General features: G+C 54.1%; 1 protein-coding gene across 1 annotated transcript; it reads right to left on the reverse strand.

The window, feature by feature from the left end:
* Window positions 1-1,061: 1,061 nt before the first annotated feature.
* Window positions 1,062-9,962, reverse strand: LOC102417711 (sodium/potassium-transporting ATPase subunit alpha-2-like; the record flags this gene model as incomplete). Its single annotated transcript, XM_014450936.2, is given in 13 exon segments — window positions 1,062-1,237; window positions 1,382-1,571; window positions 2,295-2,429; window positions 2,581-2,690; window positions 2,820-3,018; window positions 3,858-4,126; window positions 5,928-6,024; window positions 6,026-6,046; window positions 6,712-6,846; window positions 7,095-7,208; window positions 7,962-8,165; window positions 9,615-9,674; window positions 9,863-9,962. Coding segments are annotated over 13 exon segments (1,713 nt in total), but the record flags the coding sequence as incomplete, so codon positions are not given.
* Between the last annotated feature and the right edge of the window lie 195 nt (window positions 9,963-10,157).

Raw genomic sequence — 10,157 nt, forward strand, 5'->3', positions numbered from 1 at the left:
TTTCAGAGAGTAGAAAGGAGGGAGGGAGGTAAGCAGAGAGGAGAGAGAGAGAGAAACGTTGATATGGGAGAGACACATTGACTGGTTGCCTCCCACATGCGCCCTGACTGGGGGCAGGGAGCGAACCTGCAGGCCAGTTACGTGCCCTTGACCGGGAATTAAACTTGTAGACCCTTCATTACGTGGGCCGACACTCCAACCACTGAACACACCAGCCGGGGCTAAAGTGTTTTGTTTTGTTTTAAGTGATATATCTTTGAAACAGGAAAGTAAGCTCCAAGATGGAAGGGATTTATGTTGGTTTGTTTGTTGATCTCCGCACCTTGAACAGTGCCTGGTACATAGTTGGAAAATGACAAATACAATGGGGCCTTGACTTACGAGTTTAATTCATTCCGAGACCGAACTCGTTAAGGAGCTCGTTAAGGAGCTCGTTAACTCAAATTACTCTGTCAACTCAATGCAAAAAATCGGTGGAGAGAAAGCTGGTATCTCAAAAAACTCGTTAGTCGGGACACTCATAAGTCAAGGCCCCACTGTATTTGTTAAATGAAGAACAACTGTAGCACCAAGGAGGAAGTGGCCACTGAGAAGCAATGGCAGCTGGACAAGGAAACATGGGAGAGGGGTGCTAAGGGGAATGAGTGCTGGGGCCAGTCTGCAGGGTTCTGTGGGGGGGGGGGGGGAGGAGTGAGTGGATGCAGACTGGAGCCTGCTAACCCCGTCCCAAATGGCTAGGGGCAGTGGGCAGTGGTTGGGAGGGGCAGGACACCATATCCCCAAGATAGGGGTGCCATATCAGCTTGCCATCAGAACAGAATGAGCCGTGCCAGGGAGCGAGAGGTTCGATGTGGGAGACTGGGCACTCTGAGCACAAGGGACAAGAAGGGTGAGCTCTCCACGGCAGTGGCCGGCCTTTCCTTCAGATGACGGCTGCCCCTCCCAGTCAGCGAGAAAACGATCACCAGGGGCTTGGGTGCCCCCAGGCCAACAGCCCCTGCATTCTCTTGACCTTCCGAGGGTGGAAGGGGAGGCTGAAGGGGAAGAAGTGAGGCCAGTACCTTGATGCCTGCGCTCCGACACTTGCCCACAGCGTCAGGCACAGCCGCCCGCGGAGGGTCGATCATGGACATGAGCCCCACGAAGCAGAGCTTCTCGGTGGGGAAGTTCAGTTCCTCTGTGTCGAATTTGAAGCCACGAGGAAACTTCCCAGAGGGCAGATTCAGTTGACAGAACCCTGAAGGAGGAGGGGGGCGGCAGAGGGGAGGATTGAGAGCAGCAAGGTGGCTGCCTGAACACCCCTAAAGCTCTTCATCCTAGGGAAGCCAGTGAGGCTTGGGAATCCCTCTCTCAGCCCTGCTCCCTGCTTCTGGGCCCTCACCTAGCACTCGCTCCCCCAGTCCTCCCAGCTCCATGTAGGCGTTCTGAAAGGCATCTTGCATCTCCTTGTCCAGCGGGATCTCCTTGCCCTGCACCAGGATGGAGGAGCACCGGTCCAGGATGCGCTCGGGGGCCCCCTTCATCACCAGCACGTGGCTCTGGGGGCTGTCTTCTCGCTCGTGGATGGACAGCTGGAGAGAGGATGGGCAGTGACAGAGGGGGCCATAACTGTCTTATTAGCCCCAACACCCAGCACGGGTCTGGGACAGAGCAGAGGCTGGTAAGAAACCCCCCCCCCCCCTTAATAAAATTACCTCTGACTCATCAACCCTTGTCGGCATAGGGACAGTTTCTGTGTGTGGAGAGATGTTTGAAACAAAAGTCCCAACCCTGTAACCTGAGAGTCACTTTCCTAGGACATTCATTGACTCAGCAAATGTTTATTCAGATCAGTTAAGACAGGCCTTGTGCATGGGCTAGATGGCTTTGTTGTCAGCATTCCCACCACTAAACTGGCCTTGGTGGGACTTTACCTCTATGGCCTACACAGGACGTAGCTGAGACGTGTTATTGGCATTTCCCAAATGCTTGCAGGTGGAGGGATATGCTAAGGAAATTTCAGAAGTATGTTTCAAATGAGTGTGATGAAAGGGTTGAGAGACCGGGGCCAGAGGTTGGAGAGCTCTTGGAGGAAGAGTCAAGAGGGTTGGAGGGATGAAGGAATGAAGGTTGGGAGCTAAGGGGTAATGGCAACCAGACATGTAGTCACCCAAGTTGCCCTGGGGAATAAGACAGGGGTGAGAGGACATGATGCCCAGATGCCTCCACTTCTCATGTTGATGACTCCCCCTGGGCTTTGTGCACCCCCTCATTTCTGTCCCTCCCATTCCCCTGTCCCAGTTCCCTGACCAGACCTGGTACTTGTTGGTGGAGTTGAAAGGAATCTCCGCCACCTTGGGGTTCCTGTCCCTCATCTTCCTCACAGAGCCGCAGGACAGCTCAATGCACTTGAGCAGAGCTGACTCAGAGGCGTCGCCAGCTGTGTCCCGCTGCCAGGAGAATTCAGTGTTACAGTGGGGCCGGAGAAGGATGGAGGACCCAGAGGAGAGGCCATGAAACCTTGGAGGCCACCGCAGGGTATGAGGGGAAGCTGGGCATCAGCAAAGGGCACAGGCCACGGAGACGGCCCTGACCCCCTACCTTAGACACAGAGATGTTCTCCTGCCCACCCTTGAAGACGGCTCGGTTGCAGAGGCCAGCAATCCGAGACAGGGCCGTCCACGTCGCGGATCGCTTGTCAAATGTGGCCCCTGGGAGAAAATGAGGGAGAACCAGGAGCTTGGTTCCCCTTTAGAGCTCTTCTCTCTCTCCACCCACTCTACCACCCCGTGTCCTGGACACCCGCCAGACCCCTTCACCCCTCTGGGCTGCCCAATCACCAGACTGGTCTTCGGTGGTGTCAGCCTCATGGATCTGGTTGTCAAACCACATATGGGCGACGGTCATACGGTTCTGGGTGAGGGTGCCCGTCTTGTCAGAGCAGATGGTGGAGGTGGAGCCCAGCGTCTCCACCGCCTCCAGGTTCTTCACCAGGCAGTTCTTCCTTGCCATGCGCTTGGCTGTCAGGGTCAGACACACCTGGCAGAAAGAGAGGAGGATACAAAAGGGCCGAGCCTGAGCCGGAGATGTCTAGGACCTTCCCCCAGAGCCCGGGCTCTATCCCTCCTCCCTTGCTCCTACTCCACAAGCGCGAGTGGGACCTAGGTGTGAGCAGTTGAATGGAGATCATGGGTGTATATTTAGGTGAAATGTCCAGTACGGAGTTGAAGACATTTGTCTAGAGCTCCAGAGAGGGCCAGAGTAGAGCTGGGTGAAGGGATATGAGAGTCGCCCACACAGAATGGGCAGTGAAAACTGGGCTCACTTAAGCGTGTTGAGGAGAAGAGCAGAGAGCTGAGGCCTGAGACTCAGTTTTGGGGAGAAAGAGAGGACCCTGCTGGGGACAGAGGAGAGGAGAACCAGGATAGTGACATGTCACAGTCATCGGTGAAGGAGAGGGTTCCCGGCAGGTGGACAGAAGGGTTCCTTTCAGCGGCAGAGTTGAGCATAGGAGCTGAGGAAAGGTCTCTGGGTTTGCTCAGTGGTCACTGGTGACCTTTGAGAGAGCATTTGCAGAAGAGTGTTGGCCAGGACGAGCTCTGGGTGACAGGAGTAGCACATGGGTGGTGAGAAGAGGCGACTATGACAAGCTGTGCCAAAGTATAGCCCCACCGGAGATTTTTCAGACTCAACCTCTGAGCCGTGTACTAAATGACCTTTTTCAGACTCACGCTCTAAGCCATGTATTAAATGAGAATCTGATATGTAACTTTAAGGGCTGGCAGTGAAAACATTGCTGAGGAGCAAGGAGCCTCTATCACTGTTGAGGAAAGGGTAACAAGACCCACCCCTGGTGGCACCTCCGCCTGACCACTCACCGTGACGGTGGCCAGCAGCCCCTCGGGCACGTTGGCCACGATGATGCCGATGAGGAAGATGACTGCCTCCAGCCAGCTGTAGCCCAGGATGAGGGACAGCACGAAGAAGGAGATGCCCAGAAACACAGCCACCCCTGTGATCAGCTGGATGAAGTGTTCAATCTCCATGGCTATCGGGGTCCGCCCCACCTCCAGGCCCGAGGCCAGAGTGGCTATGCGGCCCATCACCGTCCGGTCACCTGTGGCGATCACGATGCCCCTGGCAGTGCCTGCAACACAGGAAGAGACTCCAGGCTCGGTGCCTTGGGTCCCAGGATCTGTGTCCTGTCCCACTTCCTGAGGAAGGAAATCCATCCCAGAGTAAATGCACCGGAGACCCTGCTCCCGGAGTTTCAGTAGATTGTACCTCCCGGGCTCTCTCTTCTTGCCCACATCGCCAACCCCCAGCTCAGTGCAACAGCAAGTTATTTTCTCTTACACTTGGGCCTGTGGAAAAAGCTTGCAAATAAACTCAAAGTTCAAACTGAGGAGATTCAACAAGTGAAACAAAAATATTGCCTGCAGTACTTTAGTAAAATCAATCTCCTACATATTACCCACAAACTATGTGTTCACATATTATAAACACAAAGTCAGGCACTTATTATGGACTAGAAGCCCGATGCACAAAATTCGTGCAAGGGGCTCGGCCCTCGCAGCCCAGGCTTTGTCTTTGTCCGGAAGGACGTCCGGTCTAATTAGCATATTACGCTTTTATTATTATAGGTTTTCCATGTAGTCTTAAGATTTTCTTTCTCAACATTAGGCATGAATCCCATAAAAGAAGCTAGGCAATTACTGACCCTTAAGTAGACAATAAAAGGGCCTACAAGGGAGGAGGGATGGGGCAGTGGGAGGAGCATGCATGTTGGAGTCAGCCAAACCTGAGCTTGAATCCTTATTCGAGTTCCTACCTAGGGGTTATTTTAACAATTAAATCAGATTGTGCTGTACTACCTAGACCAGTGCCTAGCACATAGTAGGCACTCATCAAATGTTAGTTCCATTCATTTCCTATACTTTCTCAAGGTCAATTTTAGAGTAAGCAATGGGAATATTTTACTAGGCATTTTTAACACTTGTAAAAAATGTAGAGCAAACTTCAGAATCTCAGTACATTAAAAAGTTAGGAAACTTAATGTGTGGCGATTTTCATTATAATTCCAACTTGCTGAAAGAGGGGAGAAGCCCAGAAACACATATCCACTGAAGAGAAATGACAGATATAAAGAGAAAGGTGTGGAGGTGGGGAAGGTCTTCTTGGGCTCACTTTCTGAGGCCCCTGGCATAGTCGGGCCTCTTGCTCCCACCAGCTCTTGCCCTCTCCACCCTCTCCGAGTCAGGCCTGACTCGGTTCACTGGCCTTTGGTCATCTCTAGAACCCAGAACAGGGATGGGGCAACCTGGGCAGCCTGAGCATGACAATTTCTCTTGGCGAAGCACAGTCCTGGCTACAGCCAGAAGGAGGGCCCAAGTATCCACTGAGCCTGGAAGCTTTCCTGCCCCTCCCCCAGCCCGGGGCTCTGGGCAAAGCAAGGGCCAGAGATGGAGGCAACAAGTCCCAAACGCAGGAGAAACAGAAGCCTTCAGTCAAGCCAAAGACACCCAAGAGTCAAGGCTGGCTTGGGACGGGTGTGCATGTGAGTGGGTGATGTGTGTCATATGTGTGCATGATGTGTGAGTGTCAGAGTGTGTAAATGTGAGTGTGTGTGGTAGGGGTGGGGGAACTTGGCCAAGACCTAAAGGCTTTGGAATCCATTCATTGTTAAGGTGGACAGAACAGAGATCTTTCTGTGGGAGGTAACTTTTCCATGGAGTTGTGCCATCCCAGCCAATACCCTGCTCTCTGGAAGGGATTATTTCTGTAATATTCAGGGATCCCCAGCCCCAAGTCCTCAGTTCCCTCCTCTATAGCAGGGTTTTTGATGAGTAAGTACAGCCACAGCCCCTAATCTTGCTGGGGGTTCAGGATTCAGACGCCTCCCTCCGTGGGTGCTGGGACGAGGGGCCCCCACCAGGCTGGCCTCTCACCTTCCACACAGTTGGTAGAGAAGAAACAGATATTGCGGGTCTCCAGGGGGTTCTCATGGGTAAACTCAGGGGAGCGGGTCTGGGGCTCTGACTCCCCCAGTTAGGGATGAGTTGTCCACCTGGGGAGGAAGCAGGGAGGGTGTAGTCATCAGCCTGGCAGGCGCACTTGTGCACACACAGCTGTCTTCCAACTCCAACTGCGCTCAATCTCCATGACACGAGGGACAAAATTACACTTGTCCTCATCACATATTTATAGCATTGCTCGGCTATTGTCCCTGCGCTGGTTTGGAATCCTAGCTCTTGCAAAATTTTAATGTGACCTTGGGCTAGTTGCTTAACCCTCCACTCATCTGTAAAATGGGGAATGTCATCAGAATCTATGCACTGCACAACTCCAGGGGGTGCCATCAACACTGTAGTCTATGAAAATGGCACAGCCTCGTGTGGCCACATGCAACAGCCCTGCATGATTAGACCGTCCTCACAGAGCTGAATTACATGGCATCTGCGAATGTACATAAAACATCTGACGATAACTGGGACTCCATACAAGGTGGCTGTAAAGTGGGTTTCAAAGACACACCTAGGGCACAGAGCAGTCATCACACACAGATACAAGGAGACAGCGCCTCAGCGCTATCAGGTGCAGCTGGGGGGTACGGGGTAGGTGTTGGCATTTGGATCTGGCGCTTCTAATCTTCAAACCTCTAACTGGGCCCCTCTCAGCTCTATCCGGCCTTCTTCCTAGACCCCGCCAGGTGCTCTGGCATGGCCTCCTCACCTTACAGCCATGAGAAGAGATGATCCGGAGGTCAGCGGGCACGCGGTCTCCACCCTTCACCTCCACCAGGTCTCCCACCACCACTTCCTCCGCGTTGATCTGCATCTTCTCACCCTCCCGCACGACGAGGGCTTGCTGTAAGGAGGCCGTGGGCATCTCATGAAGTCTCTACCCCTACTGTTCTCTCCTGCTGCTTTTCCACCTCCCCTTCAACCCCACTGAGGAGGAGGAGAAGCCCTTAGCAACAAAACTAGGTCCTGGTGTAGATACCTAGAGGGACTTTTTGTCCAAGCCTCCATCTCAGAGCGCAAAGTTGAGAAGGGAGGAGCTGGACCCGCCCAGGAACCGTATGCCCCAGCCCAGAGCCCCGCCTGGCCATCTACCTGCGGAACCATGTTCTTGAAGGAGTCCATGATCTTGGAGCTCTTGGCCTCTTGGTAGTAGGAGAAGCAGCCCGTGACGATGACCACGGCTGCCAGCACCACGCCCAGATAGAGCTGCAGGGAGACAGGGTTTGAGAGACGTGCCCGTCTCGCAACCCTCAAGCGGCAACTGCCACGTGGGACAAGCTTCCCTTGTCTGTGACCGGAAGGGAAAATGGTCGAGGAAAGTCCTTCTCTCTTATTTCCCCCTCAGTCTTCCAGCCCCCAACCTCCTAAGGCTGGAAGGCGTGGTGAGAGTCTTAGGGAGTTCCCAGGACTACAGTGGGGCCTTGACTTACGAGTGTCCCGACTAACGAGTTTTTTGAGATACGAGCCGTCTCTCGGCCGATTTTTTGCTTTGAGGTGCGAGCTAAAATTCGGGTTACGAGCCAGCTTCAGATACCCCACCGCTAGTTGGCGCAGCGAACGTCATAGTGAACGCCACAGCATCAGCCCAGCATCACGTGTCTCACTCGTTCACTTTTTGATTTGACATACGAGTAATTTGAGTTACGAGCTCCATCACGGAACGAATTAAACTCGTAAGTCAAGGCCCCACTGTAGGTCTTCTCGAGGGTGTGAAGACTGAGGGATGGCAGACAAGCCCACTTAAGTGTAAAGGAACAGAGAGGGGCTTTCTCATCCTTGAGTGATTGCGTGCCTGTGTGTGTTGGGGTGCGGATAGGTATGTATAGGAGCCTCACCCATTTTCAGCCTAAAGGGCCCTGTGACGTGAGGGTCTTGTTCCCTGCCCCCCAGCCAGACTGGAGATTCGGGGTTGGAGGGCAGAGTCATGGGCTGGGCCAGGGGTCAGGCATTCCAGCTCACATTGTCGTTGGATGGTTCATCTTCCATGGCAGCCTGGATGCCATAGGCCAGGAAGCAGAGGATGGCCCCGATCCACAGAAGGATGGAGAAGCCCCCGAAAAGCTGGCGACAGAACTTGACCCACTCGGGGGTTGTTGGGGGCGGGGTGAGGGCGTTGGGCCCGTCCCGAGCCAGAATGTCCTGGGCCCGCTGGTTGGTGAGGCCCTGAGGGAGGCAAGGAGGAGTGTGGGAGTTTGCATCCGGAAGCAGTCTGGCCCCTCACCACGTCCCGCCAGCTCGTTGGCCGGGAGTAAGGCCCTGGTGGAGGGGAAATCCCACCTGGTTGGAAGGGCTGAGGGGCCATAGGAGAGGCCACGTGAAGGAGGTGGGGTTTGCAGTGGGTGTTAGAGGCCTTGAAGGCTGAGGAGGATTTTAATGTGGCCCCTTCTCTGGTCATCACTGGACTGATTCACATTTGGGGCCACAATCATCTCCTCTGGAGGCAGCCTGGCTGAGGCTCACTGGAAAGTCATCTCAATTGGTTCCTCCCCTCCCCACCCCCGTCTCTCTGCCTTCACATTCCCCACATCACCAAGGAATATTTGTGCTTCTTGCACCAAGGATTTAAGAAGAGTCCTACATTATTGACCATCAGCGTCGCTCGGCCTCAGCAATCGCCCATCGCTTTCCCCAGAAAGCCTGGCCCGGCCCTGCTCCCGGGCCCAGGCTGCCTCAGACGCCCCTCTCTGCATCCATTACATCCTAGACACGATTCCGAGCTGCACCGCCACACGGCACTGGAGGTCTAGGCACTCCTCTTTGCTACCAGACTTTGAGATCCTTGAAGGCAGAGGACACTTTTTATTTATCTTTCTATCTGTCCACTCATTGATTTAATAAATGTGTTTTGAATGCTAGGCTCTATTATCAGCTCTGCCCAGAGATGGACAAGACCCACAGAGTCCTTGCTTTGCGGAGCTTATGATCTAGGGAGGTGACACACAATAAATGATATTAGTGCCAGACAGTGAAAGTGTTACTCAGGGAAATAAGGTTAGAGCAATGCGGGCAGAGAATTTTCAAAAGGGCAATCCCGGAGGGCCTACAGGAGGAGGTCACACGACCATATTTTTTATTAATAATGTTTTTCTTTTTCAAAGTGATGGGCTTGGCAATCTGACCGTGCTGCTTACTATGGACGTGACCTTGGGAAGCTGCGCTCCTCCTCTGAGTCTCCTCGCTCTGAGAAAGAGGTCCCCAGCACCTTTCCCTCAGGGTTGCAAGGATTAGAAAAATGTATGTAACACGTACATACATAGCGGGGCCCCAACATGCCACTGTCAGAATAGTAATAGGTCACTCCCCGATTTCATGTATGTCAGTACCATGAGACGGTGCAACACTGAAGCTGCTTGAGGGAGAGAGAGCCCTGCCTGGAGGCCCTCGGGGCCTGGGTCCCCAAGATCCTGGCTTTCGGGTGGGTACACAGGAAAAGGGCTCAAGACTAGGAAGCAGGGCATCGGGGTTCTTGTTCTGATTCTGCCACCCATTAGTCACCGGGCCTCGGTTTCCCCATCTGTAAAAAGGGTTGGATTACAGGTGGACGGCCCCTTGCTCCTGATGCCGCTGCGTGGTTCTCTCACCTCTTTGGTGCCCTCCGGGCCCCTCACTCACCTTGGACAGGTCCACTTGGTATTTGCGGCCCAGCTCATCCAAGGACAGCTTGTGGTCGTCCTGGGGAATGGAGACAGAATTACCGTGAGGAGGGAGGCTGCGTGTGTGTGTGTGTGTGTGTGTGTGTGTGTGTGTGTGTGTGTGTGTTTAGAATGTATGTGAGGTCAATGAGAGGCCAGAGGCGAGGCAAGGAACATGGGGTGGGGATGGGGAGGAGGGAGGGTGGGGTGGGGGGCAGAGGGCCTCACCATGGCCACCTCCTTTTTCAGCTCATCCAGCTCCCTCTCTTTCTGCTTCTTCTTGCCGCCTCCATTCTCTGCAGTGGTGGCGGCAGGCGAGGACTCGCGTCCGGCCTGCAGGAGGAAGGGAGAGCCCCGCATCAGGGAGGACAGAGGCTGAGCCTGTTCCCACCTGACGGCAGGGAGCCCAGGCCTTGGGAGTGGGGGCAGTGGGGGCAGTGGGCTCAAAGCAGTGATGCTCCAGTGGCGGAAAAGGGGTGAGGGTGGAGGGAACCCCAGGCCCTTGGTTGGCAAACTATTGACA

Source organism: Myotis lucifugus, unplaced genomic scaffold (assembly GCF_000147115.1).
Source record: "Myotis lucifugus unplaced genomic scaffold, Myoluc2.0 scaffold_5238, whole genome shotgun sequence".
NCBI classification, from domain to species: Eukaryota; Metazoa; Chordata; class Mammalia; order Chiroptera; family Vespertilionidae; genus Myotis; species Myotis lucifugus.